Raw genomic sequence first — 18731 nt, 5'->3', positions numbered from 1 at the left:
CTTTCAACTCAGCGCTTCTTGACACCAGCAGAGTCAGCTGCGCTTGAAACCTGAAGTTCAGGGTTCATCGCCCCAGATCCCCTCTCGGTCTCCCACGCTGGGCTCCTGCCCAGCTCAGCCCCGCCCCGCCCGCCCCGGCCGCCCCGCCCGCCCCGGCCGCCCCGCCCCGCCCCGGCCCTGAGCCGCGGGAGGGGGGGCGGGGGGGGCAGCCCGTCCGCCCAGCGGGCGGAACCAATAGTGCCTGGCACTGCGCTCGACGTCGCCCGTCCGGACTGTGAACCCGGAGCGCCGGGCGCACGAGGACGCTGTTCTCCGTGGGCTTCCGGGCGCACGCAGCTCCGCCGCCGCCGAGAGGGCGGAATTCCCGGTGTCGCTGCTGCGTCTGTCCGTGCGCCGGGCTCCGCCGCCACCATGGGGATCCTGGAGAAGATCTCCGAGATCGAGAAGGAGATCGCTAGGACGCAGAAGAACAAGGGTGAGGGCCGGCCTGGCGGGGCCTTCCTTTCTGCTCGCCTCAGTTTTCCTGTCTGTACAATGGGGGAACAACTCCAGCGCTAGAGCTGAAGCGGGCTCGAAGGCAGCAGAGAAGTGCCGGAGACGTGACCAGGTCTCCCAGCGCGCCCGAGGCAGGCAGGACCGGGCGGGGTCCGGGCCCCCGCGCGCTGGCCTGATTGCAGACGATCAATCGCTGTGAGATTGGCTCGGTGCCAGACCAGGTGGCCGAGTAGAGAAATCACAGCACGCAGCCAGCATCTGAGCCAGAGGGAGGCATGGTCGGGCTTCAAACCCGGGTCTCCTGGCTGCCGGGCCTGGGGAGTTGGTGCTGGCCCCTTTGTGCTGGAAAGCCCAGGAGACCTTTGAGGGCTACAGCCTCTCACCCAGCATCTCGGGAACCGAGGCCAGCAAGACTCGAGCCTGGCGGACCTGGGTTTGAACTCCAGCGCCACCTATACCTGCTGTGAAAGCTTGGAGAATCACTTCGCCTCTTTGAGCCTCAGTGTCCTCATCTGCAAATGGGGACAATAATCCCTGTCTCAGCTCACAGCTAAATTAAACTAGATAGTGTGTGCAAAGTACTAGGCACATGGAAAGCACTCTGTATTTAAAGTACCCCTCCCCCCCAACAGAGCACATAATAAAGGATCAAATCTGGACTTCAGATTGTAAGAGCTGGGGATGCTCACTGGAGAAGAGCAATGGGGTGAAACAAATGATGACACCCAAGAAGGCTTTCAGGAGGAGGTGGGACTTGAAACTGGTTAAGGGGAGGGTGCTCCCTATGAGGGCACTGCTGAGGCAAAAACATAGCAGTCTGGGTGAGCATGGTGTGTTCATGGGACAGTTCTAGATCTAGAACAATCTAGATCAGAGCGAGGGTCTGGAGTCACAGGTGATGCGATTGGCCGGAGTGAGTGAGGCCTGGTGCCTGACCAGTCCTGCACTGGGGTTGCAGAGGCAGGAAGCGGGAAATACCAGGTAGCTAGTCTCAGTGTCTATCCTTCCCTGGCCCTGTTTAGTTCTGGAGGCTGAGAAGTTGGGGGACTTCATTCATTATGTAAATCTTCCCTAAGCCCTTACTAAGTCTAGGTGTGAGTACAGCAGGCACATCCTTGGCCTCATGGAGCTGACTTGCCAGTGGATAGTCTGTAAACTCATAACCAGATAAACAAGATTGTTTCAGCCGGCAATAAATGCTGTGAAGACAAACCAGGATGATACAGCAAGGGTGTGAGGGGCGGGAGCTTGGCCTACTGAGGCAGAATGATCAGAGAAGACCTCCATTAGGTGGGGACATTTGAGCTGAGACCAGAATGAGAAGGAACCAGCCAGGCAACAATCTGTGGCAAAACTGTTGGCAGAGGAATGAAGCTTCACCAAGGCAGGAACAAACCCACTCTGGTCTGGGGCCAGAGTGCAGTGATGGGAAAGGAGAGGGCCAATCATGTAGGGCCTTGTAGGTTCATGGGAAAGAGTCCAAGTTGTGTTCTGAGGCAGTGGGAGCTTGTGGAGGGGTTTAAGCAGGGGAGAGACATAGTCTGATTTCTGTTTTAAAAGTTCCAGGAACAGGGGCACCTGGGTGGCTCAGTGGTTGAGTGTCTGCCTTTGGCTCAGGTTGTGATCCTGGGGTCCTGGGATCAAGCCTTGTATCAGGCTTCTTGTGGGGAGCCTGCTTTTCCCTCTGCCTATGTCTCTGTATGTCTCTCATGAATAGATAAATAAAATTTAAAAGAAAGTTCAAGGAAACAAGGAAAGTAGCAGGGAGGCTAAAGATGCTGCCACTTTGGCAGTGGTAGAAGAGGGGACGTAAAGGTGATTTCAGGATTAAGACCTAGTCGTTCCCTCCAGAGGTGCTCAGATTCTTATAAGCTGGGATGACAGAAAGGACCAGACGAACCCATTCTTGACCACTTCTTGAGCACGTCTTGCTGCCATCAATTCACTTCTTCAACTTGCTGGACATTTCTACCTGCCCAGTGCCACGGAAGCTGGGATCCTGCCCTATTTGAATTTGGGAAGAGACAAAATAGTTCCAAATAGTGATAAGAGCCATGAAGACAATAAACAGGATCGTGAAGCCAAGAGGGCCCAAGGAAGGGTGGGGGTTACTGTAAAGCATAATAACAACCGGCTGTTACTGGGTGCTTACTGTGTGCCAGTCATTGTTCTTCATGCTTTCTGTAAGCCCTATGAAAATGCAGTGGAGTGGTTTCTCCTGCTAACATCACTGCTTTGCAGAATAAGAAATTAATACACAAGAAGATGAAATAACTTTTACAAAGTTACGTGGCCAGTAATGGCAAGGTGGGGTCCAGCACGGGTTCTTCACTTCTGTGTGACATTGCCCACTGCCCCCTCCGGCTGGGTAGGGAGGCCTCTTTGAAGAGACAACATTTGGACTACATGTTGGGAAGGAGCCAGCTCTTGGAAGATAAGGTGGAAGTGGAAGGAATAGCAAATGCAAAGTTCCTGTGGCATGAATGGTGTCAGCATGCCCTGAAGAAACAAAAAGAAAGCAACTGTGACTGGGAGGGAGATGTTGAAGAAGTAGCGAGGGTTACTTAGGGTGACTTAGGGTTACCTAGCCACAGCCGCTTATGTAGGAAAGATATGTGCAACACCTCCTTTACTGTCATGAAATGCAGCTCCCCCTCAATAGTGTAACTTTTGTACACATAGAATTTGAGAAAAATCAATGCCCTAATCATAATACAAAGGAGGAGAAAAAGGAAAGTGATTTGTAATTAAAATAGCATTTATTTCAGTATTCATGTGTTGGGGCACAGCCAGGATGCAGTGATGTTATAATGAAGCAGTGAGATGTTTGCACCTCTGGCCAGAATCCCTGGGTATGTGGCAGCCACGATGCAGCTCAGTGCACCGTGTGTTGTGTTGGGGACTCAGGTACCCTATAAGATGCCCCACTGTTGGCAGATCCCAAGATAGTGGGCTCTTCTAGATAAAAGTTTCAAACAAAACATGCTAGAGTCTTTCCTTGACGTACACAGTAGTTGTATTCCTGGAAATTTCAGTGTTCCTTCACACTGTTAAAAAAAAAAAGGTCCTGTGCTTTTATGTGAAATGGAATTAGGCTCTAGGCCCCAGTGATCTAACCCAGGTTTTCCCTCTGCAGGTGTCTCAGGGCTATGAAAAGTCCTATGGAATATGGGACGATTCATGGCTGTGCCACACTGACTCACACTTTGTAAGGCTGCGGGCTTCCCTGGCTCCTGCCTGATCAATGCCAATGGGGACTTCACCATCACCTGGACAACAGAATATACCCCTAGACTCCCCCAGGATCTGGTGTTGCCCCTCTTTGAGAACCACTGACTTGGGGTCATGTGGTCTCAAGGAGACTAGCTTTTATCCTAAATGAACTGAGAGGCTAAGGGGACATTCAAAGCAGAGGGGCGTTCTCTTTCCTGATCTGGTTCAGGTGTCCCCAGCCAACATTTGGTTGTATAAGGGGGTGCACCTGACCCTTGGGGCTTGGCTACCCTGGATACTTACCTTCCATCTTGCTTTATGTCCTTTAGCCACTGAGTATCATCTGGGCCTCCTGAAAGCAAAACTCGCCAAGTATCGGGCGCAGCTTCTGGAACCATCCAAATCAGCCTCATCCAAAGGAGAGGGTTTCGATGTCATGAAGTCGGGTGATGCCCGTGTGGCACTGATTGGATTTCCCTCTGTGGGTAAGGTCAGTGATGGTCAGCATGGACCTTGGGGAGGAAGCAGGTTGTCTTCCAAACATGATTGTCAGGTAGAAACCGGGACTTGTGGCCAGGTTCCACAGAGGAGATGCAGTGGACCTCATTTTGTACCATGCCTGAAAAAGCCCTGACTGCTGGTTGCATTTCCAAAGCCCCTGGGTTAAAGGGGGGATACCCTGTCTCCTTCTGCATGGTTACGTTAGCCACTCCCCCCCCACCCCCCACCCCTGCCAACTGGAACGTCCCCTGCAAGGTGTTACTACAGTGGTGTGTGGAAGTCAGGCTCTGTCTGCATCTTCTTAGTGACCTTGACACCAGCGACTGGTCCTTGCCTGGGAGTTTTGTTAGCGATTGTAACACGTCAATTTTCGAGTTCTCTTCTTCCGTTCTCACTAATTAGTTGATGTTCCTCTGGGGAGTAGCACTTCTCTCATCAGTGTGGGCCCTTTGGTTAGCCTGAAAAAGTTCCCAGAAAGGCAGGACAAGTGCTTATGTGTTGCCCTTAAATGACCGGAAAGATGTTGGGATCAGAGCTGTCCCGCAGGGTGACAGGTGAGTGTTTTTAGGCTTTAATTCTTCGGGCATTGGTATGGACTCAATCAGTTTCCACCTTTTCTTGATTTTACTTCCAGCCTGCCAAGGACTTCTTCTCCAAGCCCAGGCTGGGAGAAGCACTTTTTTTGCCAAGACCCAGGTCTCCTCCCTACAGAGGCCAGACGGGATCGGGGTGTCATCCTGTGGGCCTCTGGCAATGGTCACTCGGTGTCTCAGCAGCCGTTGCTCTCTGGGCCACGCCACCTGCCCATACTTGTCTACCCTACTGGGTTTTTATCTTTGCCTGAAGTTTCTGAGACGCCCCTAGGGCAGAGAGTTTCTGGTTTTGAGGCTAGTGTTTCTTTCATATCCTGAGGGTATGTAAGTGAGATGTACTCCCAGCCTTCCTGGTTGCCAGAGAGACAGGGTCCAGGTGGCCCTGTCAAAACTGCATCCCAAAAAAAAAAAAAAAAAAAACTGCATCCCAGGCTTTTTGTTCCTGGTGCTCTGCTGATGAGGATGGGGGCGGGGGCAGGGCTGGGTTACTTCCCCTTCTGGCTCTGCCCATTGCTTTGCTGGCCTTCGGGGCTACTACATCCGTTGCTAGGGTCTTGCCATGCTCTGGCTTGGCACACCATGTGCCTTATCACCTCCTTTAACCCCACGTATCCCCACATGGTGGGGACCGAGCAGATGGCCAGCATGTACTTGAAGGACTCAGAAACTCAGAGGAAGAAGTTTCTTGCCCAGGGAAGCCAGGTCTCTCTAACTCTCAGCCAAGGCACGGCTCTGGTCCCACAGTGAACTGTGGCCTGAGTGTTCCCATCCTTCCTAGATCCTTCAGATCCTTCCCATCTTACCCCTTCCTGCCTTGCAACACCTTGTCCTGCCATCTGGCTCTGTCTCAGACCACATCTGTCTCCTTGCACATTTCACCCCTCCCTGGGTGAGCAGCCACTTTGGGTGCCATGGGCTGTTGCCTGCTGGAAGTTCTCTGGGGTCCAGGCGGGGCTGGAGGGTTTGGTAGAGCTAGGGAGGGGGCCCTGATTTAGAAACCAGTACCCTGCATGCCCCCTGAGACAGGCCTTGAGGCCTCTGAGGAACAGAGTGGCCCTCTGGTACCCTGTTGCCCTGGGCAGGGCCAGAGGTGACATTTCCAGCTCCTGTTTTCTTTATAACTACCCCAGGTCCCCATGCTGAGGCTGAGGAGGGAGTCTCTGTGCAGCCTACATCCAGCAGGCTCCTGGCCCATGGGGATTCTCCTGGGAGGCTGGGACAAGACTCCTCACTGCAATGACCTCCTTTCTCTCCTAGTCCACTTTCTTGAGTCTCATGACCTCCACAGCCAGCGAAGCCGCATCCTATGAATTCACAACCCTGACATGTATCCCTGGGGTCATTGAAGTAAGTTGGGGTGTGTTGGATTCCAGAAGGGAAAGGGTATGTGCTTGGGTTTGCAGTTGTGAGTATGGACATCATGTGTGGGTGTCCCCATGGAGGGGAAAGGCTCTGAACTGAGCTGCTTTGCCCTTAAGCACTGGTCCTTCTGAGGATTCTGGCTGCCAAGACCCCAGAGATGCCCAGCTGGTCCTGGAATCCTGATTGGTTCTGGGAATCGGGCCAGCCCATGGCAGCTCTCCCTTGGACCCCTTTATGTTCCACCGTCCCACACCATCCCAGCTTGGGTCACTTGTTGCTGGTTGGCTGGATCCCTCCATCTTCTATGAAGCTTCAGAGCCTGGGGTAGCTGGGGTTCCATGGCCCGGAGCCTCCCTGATGAAGAGAGTTTTTTGTGAAGTACTGTTACCAGTGACCAGTGTTGTAGGATCATAAAGATTCAAGAGCCCTTCCCTGGTGGCTCCTCAGCTCTCAGGATATGGTCTTTGCCAGGCTGAAATGGTGACCTGGCCCCAGAGACCAGGCCCTGGGTTTCCCACAACCCCTGAAGTGCAGGCTGTTGTAGGTGTCTTGGGGTGAGGCAGACCCTTCCTACAGTGACTCCTCCTTACCTGACCTTCTCTTCCACATCCTAGTATAAAGGAGCCAATATCCAGCTCCTGGACCTTCCTGGGATCATCGAAGGTGCAGCACAAGGTAGGATATGGGGACAGGCGTGTGGGATCCCGGGTGGATCTCGGCACCCCAGCTCGCCGTCTTCTAGAGGATGTTGGGTGTATTGTGAAAATCAGACATGGCTGGGGGCTTGATGGGGTAGGGGGAGGCTCACACCTCTCCTACTGCTCCGTGCTGTGGACTTCAGGGCCTCTGACCTCATATGGTCCTGGCTGGTCCCATCTTAAAGCCGAGGAAACTGAGGCCCAGTTTGCTAAAGTGATTTGCCCAAGGTCACATAGCTCACCTGACAGGTTTGAATTCCCTCTTCTATTCCATGGTCTCCCCCACACCCCTGGAGGGTCCCCTGCAAGGAATGGACACTTATCAGCTGGCTAGCTCAGACCATGCTCCTGGTCCAGGAGCCCTGGCCTTTGTCATTTTGTTTTTGTTTTTTGAGATGGGAACATGCCTATGGCGTCTGGTGGCAGGTGGTGGGGCCTGCAGCCTCATAGAGACGGTAACCAGCTAATGGTTATCTGGCACTGGCCGAATGCCAGGCTGTGTGCTGGCCATTGTCTCAACCTCAGATAGCCCTGTTACTTAGCAAGTGTCAGCATTTCCTTTTCATAGCCGGGAGGAATGTTGGGGATGATAGGTAAAAGGTCTGCCCTAAACCACTGTTCACCCACTAAGTGGCAGAGCCAGGCTTGGCACCCATTTCTATGGCTCTGTGGCTCCAGCTTGGCCGGGCATCAGGGCCTCCTCCCTAGGGGTCTAGTTGCCATTATCTCCTCTGCACCCTCCCTTACCCTCTGTCCTCATCAGGGTGAAGTCTTGCCTGCTTGGATTGGAGCAGGGGGAGTGGTGCTGGTCCCCCAGGAACCTGCTGTCCCAGCTAGCATTGGGGAGCCTGGGGATGGTCTGGCCACTGTGGGGAAGTGTGCAGGTAGCATCACGAGGCAGCTGGCCCATGAGCATCACTGAGCCCAATGCTCTCATTCTCAGAAGAGTGAGGCAGGTCATGTTGACACCTATACTACTTAGGTCCTAGTGCTGTGACCTTGGCAGGGTGCCTGACTTCTCTGGTGGTCGAATAACCACAGAGTCTGATCTTTATGTGGCAGTTGCTAAAGTACCTCTTCCTTAGGGTGTCTTGTGTGATCTTTTCTCAAACTTTTTTTTTCTTTTTTTAATTTATTTATGATAGTCACAGAGAGAGAGAGAGAGAGAGTGGGGGGGGGGGGGCGGGCAGAGACATAGGCAGAGGGAGAAGCAGGCTCCATGCACCGGGAGCCCGACGTGGGATTCGATCCCGGGTCTCCAGGATCGTGCCCTGGGCCAAAGGCAGGCGCTAAACCGCTGCACCACCCAGGGATCACTTGTGTGATCTTTTCTATAGCCCTTGGAGTGGGGGTAGATTATATCATCTGATTCTAGAAAGGGTACACATGTTGAAATCCTAATACCCCACTAGGTTTGTGATTTTTTTTTTTTAAGATTTTATTTATTCATGAGAGACACACAGAGAGAGAGGCAGAGACAGGCAGAGGGAGAAGCAGGCTCCATGCTGGAAGCCTGATGTGGGACTCGATCCTGGGACTCTGAGATCATGCCCTGAGCCAAAGGCAGATAGATGCTCAACCGCTGAGCCACCCAGGGATCCGTAGCTTTGTGATCTTGGGCAAGTGATTGAGTATCTCTGAACCAGGTCTTGGTTTTCTCGTTTGTAAAATGGGCATGATTATGCTGCCTGTATAGGGTAGTTTTGAGGATTAAGTGAAGAAATGTTCATGAAGCACTTAGCATGAGGCCTGCCTCACAGTAGTAGCAGGGGGAGAATGTTACCTCTCATAAGTTGGTGATGTCAGATTACTTTCTATAACAAGTGTCCGTGAGTGAAAGGGCACATGGATTACAGAGCAATGCCAAGGAGATCCCAGCCCAGGGGTGGCATATGGCAGAGACAATGGTGGCACCATAAAGGACAGGAGTCTGGGGCCCCGTGGGCTGGTGGGGGTCACGTGGGGTGTTCCTCTGTCACTGTATGACCATGTCCCTTCCACTGGTCCAGGGAAAGGCCGTGGCCGGCAGGTGATTGCTGTGGCGCGCACGGCTGACGTCGTCATCATGATGCTGGACGCCACCAAGGGAGAAGTGCAGAGGTCTGCAGGGTGGTACAGGGGGCAGGCTAATACATCTGGGGAGGTCCCTGGGCGTGGTCATGGGACACCGCAGCTCCAGCTGCTCTGTCTCTGAACTCATGATGGGTGGTCCAGGGGGTGCTTGGGCCTCTTACATGTGGGAGCAGCGGCAGGCCTGTCCCCAGGCTAACCCTGTGCAGTCAGCCTGGAACATTTCTCTGAGAGGCTTACATGTAGCATGGTAATGTCTGGAGACCAAAGACTGTGGTGTGCCATGCCGGTAGAAGCCTGTGCCACCAGCCCCTTGCTGGCACAGGCCATCCTGGCTCTGGCTCCTGCCCACAGAGGCTGAGGTGCCTCAGTTGCTGCCCAGAACCCACCAGGAGCCCAGCCCTAGGCAACAGAAGCCTTATTCATGCCCTGACCTGCTGGCTAAGGGCACACCAGGCCTCCCTCTGCATGCCAGTTGCAGACTCAGCCAAACTCCCCTTGGACTAGACAGAAGGTCCAGAGGTTCCACCTCAGCAGCTCGGTTGTTAGGTTGTTCTGGGTTCCTAATGGTGGGTAGGAAGGTGTTGGTCTCCCTTTGGGTGGGAGGGGCTTCCTATGTACTGTGGAAGCCGTTCATCCGGCCCCTGGGTGCCTGTGAAGGCTCATGGGGACTCTACCCAGGTCTCTGCTGGAGAAAGAACTGGAATCCGTAGGCATCCGCCTGAACAAACACAAGCCCAACATCTACTTCAAGGTGAGGCCCTCTCACCTGCAGGCCAGGCCTGAGCAGCTTTGGGACGATTGCAGCTGCCCCTTTGTGAGCAGCTCCCCCTTCCTCTCTTCTCCTCCAGCCCAAGAAAGGTGGTGGCATCTCCTTTAACTCAACAGTCACACTGACCCAGTGCTCAGAAAAGCTGGTGCAGCTGATTTTGCACGAGTACAGTATCCTTTTCAAAAGCAGCCAGGGAGGGGCAGTGTGAGAAGGCAGCCTTGGTGGCCCAGGATGCTAGCATACACACCCCAAGCCACCCCGCATCCACCTGAGCAGCTGCTAGGAAACCTGCAGCCCAGTGACACAGGGCACTTTCTGTCCCCCTTGCCTCTGTGCTTACCAAGCTGCAGGCTAGCTGGGCCACAGCTGTGTACTCAGCAGTGGCTTCCTGACTCCCTGCCAGGTTCTAGGCATCGGCAGCGAGTCACATCTAGAAGGGAGATGAGACTAGTGAGGGAAACAGCCCCTAAGGACAGGGTTCCTAGCCTGAGCAGGCCTCAGACCCCGGGGCCTGGCTGTTCACCGCTAAAGTAACGTTGGGGGCCAGGTGAGTCTCTGGAGGGCCCTGGAAGACAGGACAGGGCCCCAGAGGCAGAGGAGCTCAGCATATGAAGAACGTACCATGGGACAGTCTGTCTGTAAGGTTCTGAGCCCCCTGTCACCACAGCTGTGCAGGCAGAGGCAAGGTGGCCTCCAGAGGAGAGCTTTGCACGCGGGAAGGTGGGTTAGACCAGTGCTTGCAGGCAGCGCTCCTGGCACTGAAGCCTGGAGTTCCACTGAGATTTTGGGCAAGTACGCTTTTCTTCTTGCCCAACAGTGAAGATTGCACTGATTGAAACCTTATACAGTGTGGTTGCTTTTGAAAAAAAAATGAGGGCGTTCCCCAAACTTTACCATCTTACAAAACCTCCAAAGCAGATGACCTCTGAGGTCCCTTATGGCGCAGTTTCTTGGCTGGCCTTTCCAGTGGGGACATAGCCTCACAAGGGGCTGCTGGTGGACAGGTGGCCCTTAATCAGAGCCCCTCAGAGATCTTCAACGCGGAGGTGCTGTTCCGAGAAGACTGCTCCCCGGACGAATTCATCGATGTGATTGTAGGCAACCGCGTGTACATGCCTTGCTTATATGTAAGTGGCACCAGCCCCCAGGGTGTGCGTGTGGGAGGGGAGCTTGCCTGGGGCTTCCCAGAGGAGCAGAAAGAGCCTGGAGCTACCCCCTCCTCCCCTGGGGGCTGCGTGAGGCTTGCAGACCTGTTTAGCCTGACCCTGGGGTTTTAGCCCAGCCTTCCCTGCTGGGGTTGGACAGTGGCCTCAGGCCCCTGCAGCCTTTCCCCATCCTTGAGGCAACAAGGGCAGAGGGCCGAGGCGCACAAGGAGGAACTGTGGCCTGCGCCGAGGCATCTGGGGACCTGTTTCCTGCACTTCTTTGTTTCTTTCCTTCCCCAACTCCTACCTCCACCTTCTCAATCCCAGGTTTATAACAAAATCGACCAGATCTCAATGGAAGAAGTGGATCGCCTGGCCCGGAAGCCCAACAGCGTGGTCATCAGGTAAGGCTCCCAGCACCTGGCTGCCCTGCTGTCCTGTGTATGCAAGCTGGTCAGGCTTCCCGGCCACCTTGGCCAGGCAAATCCCCATCTCCCATGCCTCACAGGGCAAAGGGGATGATCTCAGTAACGGCTTTGACCTGCCCCTGGGTCTGGATCAGCCCGGGAAGAGTGAGTGATGTGGGGTGGGCTCTGGTTAAGAAAAAAGAAGGTAAATAGTACCACCAAGGTAGATGGTTAATCGTTAAGAGGCTTTGAAGGCTAGTAGTTAATCTCAGACCTCAGAAACCCTAAGACTGAGCCAGCTGCTCCTGATCCTCTGGAAGGTGCGGCTGTGGGGCTTCCACCACAGCTGAGGGGCTTCTACTACGGCTGAAGTCCTCAGCGGGGTTGGGGCTGTCCAGGCCCTGCCCTGGCCTTTCTGGGGGCGGGGGGTCCTGGGAGTGCCACCTGCACGGCCGGCTGACCGCTGTTGGTTCACTCCTCACCAACCCTGCAGATTCCTCGCTTGGAGCAGCCTGAGTTGCAGGCTTCGCTCTGCTGGCTGCCCAGCTCAGACAAGGTACTCTGTAGCCTCACAGGCTTGGCTTACGGGGAGCAGGGTGCTGAGTGACCAAGTGGGGGTTACTCGTGCAAATGAAGGGTAAGAGTCCTGGACCATCTCCTGGGCACTGCCAGCTACCGCCAAGAGCAACAGAGAGCAGCCGTCCTTTCTGAAGGACTGCCTCAGTTTTCTCCTGCTGCTGCATCCCAGGCTCCCTGCAGGGGCTGCCAGAGGACAGGCTGGTCCTCAGGGCATGAGGTCACATCCACATCACACCTTCCCCTGCTGTGCTCACCACACATCAGTGGAGGTCAGAGGACCCACTCAAGGTCATGCCACTGCACACAATCAAGCGGGGGGCCGTCCCATCACCGTATGCCTGTCGGTTTCTCTCGGCAGCTGTCGGGAGGGAAGGCCCCCTCCAGGCGCCCTGTCCTGGGCTCTCCACAGAGCTCAGCTGCCTCTCCTGGGGGTGATCGTGGTTGTGACTAAGAGCGCTGGCAGCTGAAGTGTCAAGCTGCCACCAGATCTGCGGGCTTGGTTCCCCACGGGTGCCAGCTGGGCCATGCTGGCCCCTGTGCCCAGGCCAGCCAGAGGGAGATTGTCCTCTGTAAGAGTGAGAAAGCAGGGAGCCCTAGTCACTGAGCCCATGGCGTCTGCTCTGACTGGTCACCTTCCTCCCTGGCAGCTGCGGCATGAAGCTGAACCTGGACTACTTGCTTGAGATGCTTTGGGAGTACTTGGCCCTGACCTGCATCTACACTAAGAAGAGAGGACGTGAGTTAGGCGGCGTGTGGCCCAAGAAACAGGCTGAGTCATCGTCCCTAGAAGGCTGCCAGGCTCTGCGCATAGCGCAGTGCCTCTGGCGCAGCTCATCCTGTACAGATCACAGCTTTTCTCCCATCTCAGAGCTGGCACTGCCCTCTGCCCTGGGATGCTGGAGACCTGAGCTGAGCCTTTACAGTAAAGAATGTCACTTTCTGGGGCTGCTGGTCTTGAGGATGCCTCCGGTGGGGGGCGGAGGGGGAGGGCTGTGGGCTAGAGGCCATCCTGTGGTTCCCCATGGTCTACAGTAATAATCCCCCTTCCAGCCTCCCTTAGCAGGAGCAAGCTCCCTGGGTCAGGACTTGAGGACTTGAGGCATGTGAATACAAAGGAACCTTCACCATGTCCCCGCCCCCCGATGGCACACCTCACACAACCTGTGACCTTGTGACTGAGTTCTGGCAGTTTGCGTGGCCTTGACCTTGTCAGCAAGGGAGTTGCTGCAGGTGCCCCTGACTGGTTGCCAGCCGCTGTCATGTCTTACGAGTTCTGTCCACATGCTCCACCTGGCTGGACTTAGGGCTCTCGTGGCTGAAGGGGTTGCAGGCTGTCTGAGTCCTGGACTTGGATTCATGTTGATTTTCCATGTTAAAGTCAAGGTTGCAGAACACTGCAGAAGGATCTGTAGCGAGGGTGTGCCAAATGGTGAGGGGAAGGTTAAGCCAAGGCTGAGGCCTGGAAGGGCCTCTGCCCACTGATGGAAGGCAACCGCACAGCAGCTTGGGGTCACGGCTGTGGCTGCCTCCCTGCCCCCCTCCCCCATCCCCATCTCTACCTTTGCAGAGAGGCCAGACTTCACAGATGCCATCATCCTCCGGAAGGGGGCCTCCGTGGAGCATGTGGTGAGTTGCTGACACTTGTGCGGACAGCAGGTCAGGGAGGTCTCCGATCCCCCTGCGGGCTTTTGCTGAAGGTTCTCCCAGCCCTCAGCTGACCTGGGTGACACCTGCGGCCTTAGCAGAGTGGCTATGGGTGGGCTCGGGAATTAGACCTGGGGTGGTATCCCAGCTACCCTTCCTACCTGCATTGCGAGCCTCCAGGCCTCCCTCAGGGGCAGCGATGATACTGCCTACTGCAGTGGTGGCTAGGGGGTAGCCTTGGATGAGGGCCAGCATGTGAAGCACCTGGCAGAGCCACAGCTGTTCGGGGACTCTGCCCCGGGGCATTTCTGTGTTACCTCTGAGGTGTGTTACCCCATTGCTGGCCTACAGCTCAGAGTTGCCACCTCCATGCCCTTGGCCCCTACTGGCTTCCTGTCCCCCAGTCAGCCTCCTGCAGCCCTCCCTGTTCCCACATCCCACCCCCACCTCCACCCCCACCCCCCAGCCCAGGATGGCTTTGAATGCTTTTTGCACTCCATGCACATTTACTGACAGCGACAGTAAACAAAGCAGCCCCAAGTCCAGCCAGAACAGGGTCCTTTGGGGTCAACAGTTGCCAGACACCCAATCCCAGAACTAAGAAGTCACACAAAAGGGGGAGTGCAACAAAGCAGAGGAACAGGGAGTGGCTCTGAGTCTACACGGAGAGGCCAGATGGTCTCAGGGGAGGTGACCTGATTGGGCCAGTAGACCAAGGAGGACCTGACCATGAAGAGTTAGGGGTGGTGGAAGCCCTCCTAGGCAGGGGAACAAGGTTTACAAACGTCCTGAGGCAGAGGGGCTCTGGCCTGAGGGTGCATTTCCCCGTCTAGAGTTTTGTAGCAGGCCCATATGTCACCTGTCCCCAGAATGTGACCCTGCACCATCTTTGACGAAGGCATATGGGCCTCACAGGAACAGATGATGGCCCAAGAGCCTGGGACAATGTTCCAGTTTACACAGGCATCTTAAGGCTTTGTTTTTGGGGGTTTTGTTTTCCATCTAGCTCATTTCTTCTCAGGATCTGTACCGTGGACAGGTGGTGGGCTGGCCTGCAGGATGGGCTCACACATCGTTCTTTGAACAAGCCCAGCCTGAGGCCCCTGCCTGCTAGATGCCCCAATACAAACAGGCAGGACTCAGACTTGAAGGCTAGTGTGCCTGGCAGAAGCCACATCCCTTAGGTCACCCATAAGGAGCTCTGTGGGGGCATCCTGGTCCTTACAAGCCTGTGTCAGAACCTGTGACTGAGGTGTCCCCATGTGCTGGCCCTCTGTGGGCTTACCCTACACCTGTGGCTACTTCCATTCCCTCCACACTGTCAGGCCCTGGCTTCTTGTCCACAAGCATGTAGGGCTTCAGCCACTTGCAGAAAGAAAAGTGGGAGAAAGCAGGAGAATGGTTTTCTAGGCAGGGGGAATAAGAGGTACAAAGGCCCAGAGGCAGGAGCGAATGTGGGGAATGCTGGCTGTTGGTCATCTGCTACACGAAGGGTCAGAGGCAGGAGGTACTAGAGACCCAAGGGTGAGAAGGGCCCAGTGGGTGGAGAGGGGCTTCAGGGGCTTGGCTCCAGAGCCTGGACTCTATTCCAGAGAGGCTTTGCTCTTCAGTGGTCACCTCCTCCCTGCTCACAGGTTCCTCCCCACAGATGCCTCCCTCCTGGGGCACCCACCTATCCCAGCTGCCACAGGGTATGTGAGAAGGCCTGCCTAGATGTTGACACCAGGGACCCAAAATAGATGAACCAGGTAGCATTGGAGCCAGGCAGACCCAGGGTCATACCCCATCTCCCCCATACTGTATCAGCCTCCCTGTGCCTCAGTTTCCTCTTCTGGGAGTAAGTGACCCCCAGCCCCAGGGCCTTTGTAATGCACCCAGCCTAGGCCCCGGTATGTATTCAGTGAGAGTTGACGATAGCCTTGCCTCCAAAACAGTTGAGGGCCATAAGCCCCCAAAGCAGAGAGGACTTTGCAGAGCTCTGGGGAGTGAGAGGCGCAGTGGGCACAGAGGAGGAGTCTTTCCATCATCAACAATATGATCTCTCCTATAGTAGGAAAGATGGCCTCAGATGACCTTCCACTGTCCCCATTGCTAGAGACACAAGTACAGAGAAGCGATGCTCTCCAGGTTCCTGGGTAAACGGCCCCTACTGATAATACTTGACCTTAGTGTCGCATATGCCAAGGCATGATGGGGCCTGTGGCAAACTGGGGAGTGCACGCCCTGACCACCTCGAGGATGTAAGTGCCAGCCCAGTGCTCCCAAAGCTGTCAGGGTACCAGGAGGATCCCTGTGACTGCAGCCTTGCTTTGTGAATCTTCCCAGTGGGCTTAGTTTTGTTGGTGCTGATCTAGAAAATAGTGTTGGAAGTAATTGCGTGGGTATCTGTGCTCATGGCTGGCAGCGGGGTCCAGCCCACCATGGCCAGCTGGAGGAGGCCCAGAGCAGGTGGGTGCCGATTTCTGCTCAGGAAAGGTTCCTACAGGCTCAGCGTCCCCACAGGAGCTGGGCTGAGGCGTCGGGGTTCTGACCAGGACCTATAAGGCTTGCAGGCATGTGGGAGGAGAGGCCACACCTCATGGCCTTCTCCCCAGCCCCCCTCCACTGCGCCTGCTCCACTCTGCAACCAGGGGCGCCCTGGACTCAGGAGAAGATCTGGCTGCCCCTCCAAGTCCCCTGCTTCCAGCTTCCTTTAAGAGCTCTGGGATTCCTGTGGTAGGGGTGGATGATGCCTTGGGTGGAGGCTCCAGGTCCCATGACCTGGTGTGGTGACTGCAGGCTGAGGTGAGATATCCTGAACCCCCCCCCCCCCCCCCCCACCTGAAGGGAGCATCTGTCAGGGCTGTCAGTCAGCTAAGGCCAGCGGAAGGCTGCTGACAGCCAGATCAGACCTCCTTCAGAGGCTTCGAGAATACTCCTAACGGGCACCACAGCCTTTGGGCCACCCTGGGAGTGGGAGCATCAAAAAGGCCTCCAGCCATGAACAACCTGCCTGTGGTCTTCACAAGGCCTGAGCATCTGCCTGGGGAATTGCTACTTCTCAGCACATCCTCGGGCTGGGGCATGTGGCCAAGCTCAGTGGGCTCGGGTAGAGACTCCTCTCACTGTCACTCTCTCCCACCCTCCAGTGCCACCGCATCCACCGGTCGCTCGCCAGCCAGTTCAAGTACGCGCTGGTGTGGGTGAGTCTCTGGGCAGGAGATGGGCGGGGGGCATGCCCAGCATCGCCCCTGCACCGGGCAGGAGCAGGGCATTCATGCTGCTCTGCATGGTGTCCCAGCTCACGGGGTGTACCTGCTGGCCCCCACTGCCTCTCTCACTTTGGGATCCAGGGGTGGCCAGACCACTGGGGACATCCCCCAGAGTGAGGGCAGTCTGCCAGTGCCAGGACCCCCCACTTCAGTCTCTGGCATTCTGGGGTGTAGGCACACCTACACCGGCCCACCTTCTTCCTGTAGTAGCTATACCAGGCTTGGCCTTGCTCCTTACAGAGGCTGATGTGTCCCCTTTGTTCCTCACCCAGGGCACCAGCACCAAGTACAGCCCGCAGCGGGTGGGCCTGACCCACACCATGGAACATGAGGATGTCATCCAGATTGTCAAGAAGTAGTGCCTCCTGCTGGGCCCCCTGCCTGCCCACCCTGTGTCCCCAGGAGTCGGACCCAGCCAGACACACCAAAGCCCAAACAGGAAATACATACAAATACATACACCCCAGGAAGGGGTCTCTCAAGTCTCTGCTGTTTCTGGAAGTTTCTTCAGTAGGCAGATGATGAAGAGTGTATTGGGGCAGAGGGACATGGTTGGGGGACTTTGGCCAGTCTGGTGGCATTTCCCATGAGACTGGCCTCTCAGATGGGGGTTCTGTGTTTAGAACCCTGGGCCTGTGCCCTACCCTGTAGCCAGAGCCTAATGCAGACGGCTTGCTCAGTGCTGGGCTAGGAGCCGAGCCTGTCTGGGGCCCTGGAAACTGGTTTCTGTTGGGGCACCTTGTGCCTTCAGTGCCTGCCGGCCTCTCTGGCAGTCAGGGAGGGGCCCTCCTGGGATAGACCCTCTGCCCTGCCCCAGGGCTGCTCCATGGTGGCTGTAAGCCCCAGCTCATGCCCTCCTTAGCCCCAGGAGTCCTGAAGTCCTGCCCTCCCAGGGCAGCCCCTGCCCAACACAGACCCCAGGACCCAGGGCCCACACAGACACCTGGAGTGGAGGCTTTGGTGTTTGGTTTCTGTACGTTTTTTCGAAGCCCCTGGTCTCGGCTCTCCTTTCAAAATAAAGAGTGAAAACAGTTCTTGTTCAGACTGAGGACAGTTGTGTAAGTTTGCTGAACTCTGTTGTCCGGGGCCAGCAGCAAGCCTGGTGATCAGAGGATGGGTGGAGCCTGGGCTGTGGAAAGCAGGCCCAGGTGTGGGGTGCAGAGGAGAATGTGGGGACCTCCAGGTGGTCTCTGCCCTGGAGGGTTGGCCGGGGGCCATGGGCCCCAGATGTGACACCTCCTGAGGCTGGGCCTGGTGGCAGAATTCTCAGAAGGCCCTTGTGACTTCTGGGGTGGCAGGGAGGTTCCCCTGTGAGAGCAAGGTAGCCGGGTATACTGTTGGTTTCCTTGGAAGGCAGGGGTGGACGGACCTTGGCGTGGGGCCGAGGAGTGGCAGCAGGTGTTCGCTGAGCCCCTCCTAGGTGCCAGGGTTGGTGCGGGGCCATCTCCACAGCAGCTTGTTCTCCAGGGGCAGCAGCTTGCCCTGGGCTTACACAGCTGTAAGTGCAGAGCCTGGATTTGAATCCCAGCTGGGGCTTCCGAGTCCCGGGGTGGCTTCCTGGAGGAAGTGTGCCATATAGGAGTGAATTGTAACAGGTTTTGTGGGGCTAGCAGGCACTGGGCTGGAGTAGAGGGCTCCCCTGGGGGTCTTCAGGTCCAGCTGGAGTGTGGAGCAGGCCCACTGCCCAGCTTTCCAGACTGTTCCTGGCTCCTCTGTCAGCTGCTGAGGCTCCTTTCCTGAGACAAAACAGGAATAATAGACATCATTAAATATACATAGGGCCCCAGGCGGTCGGCGTGGTGGGCTGGGCCTCCCTTCCCTGCAATGCTGAGCCGCTCTGCTGGGCTGGCCATGCTCCTGGGGCCAGCCACAGGACCCCCATTGGGCGGCATGCAGGCAGGGAGCAGGCCACGGGACCCAGGTAAGAAGACCCTGGCCCTGGGCCCTTGGGGTCTGCCATGAGTACCTCTCCCCAGGCTGTAGGGAGGCGAGGAAGGGAGG

General features: G+C 56.0%; 1 protein-coding gene across 2 annotated transcripts; it reads left to right on the top strand.

Moving 5' to 3' along the window:
* The first annotated feature begins 268 nt into the window (after positions 1 to 268).
* Positions 269 to 17772, top strand: DRG2 (developmentally regulated GTP binding protein 2). Of its 2 annotated transcripts, none has more exons than XM_049110273.1 (13): positions 269 to 475; positions 4038 to 4198; positions 6060 to 6149; positions 6779 to 6839; positions 8872 to 8962; positions 9593 to 9686; positions 9784 to 9874; positions 10734 to 10831; positions 11177 to 11253; positions 12483 to 12571; positions 13403 to 13461; positions 16608 to 16661; positions 17003 to 17772. In XM_049110273.1, exons 1-13 carry the CDS (start codon positions 412 to 414, stop codon positions 17087 to 17089), a joined length of 1116 nt encoding a protein of 371 aa, XP_048966230.1. In that variant the 5' UTR covers positions 269 to 411; the 3' UTR covers positions 17090 to 17772. The 2 variants fall into 2 exon arrangements, with proteins under 2 accessions (XP_048966230.1, XP_025283942.1); XM_025428157.2 differs by having other exon boundaries at positions 273 to 475; positions 9614 to 9686.
* Positions 17773 to 18731: the final 959 nt, after the last annotated feature.

This window comes from Canis lupus, chromosome 5 (assembly GCF_003254725.2).
Source record: "Canis lupus dingo isolate Sandy chromosome 5, ASM325472v2, whole genome shotgun sequence".
In the NCBI taxonomy this organism is placed as follows: domain Eukaryota; kingdom Metazoa; phylum Chordata; class Mammalia; order Carnivora; family Canidae; genus Canis; species Canis lupus.
Note: the sequence above shows the minus strand (reverse complement) of the source record. Positions and strands in the feature narration are given on the sequence as shown.

Coding starts and splice junctions, on each gene's coding strand:
- DRG2 (XM_049110273.1), top strand. CDS start 412: ATGGGGATCCTGGAGAAGATCTCCGAGATCGAGAAGGAGATCGCTAGG. Junction 9,687..9,783: donor AGCCCAACATCTACTTCAAG/GTGAGGCCCTCT, acceptor CTTCTCCTCCAG/CCCAAGAAAGGTGGTGGCAT. Junction 10,832..11,176: donor TGTACATGCCTTGCTTATAT/GTAAGTGGCACC, acceptor TCTCAATCCCAG/GTTTATAACAAAATCGACCA.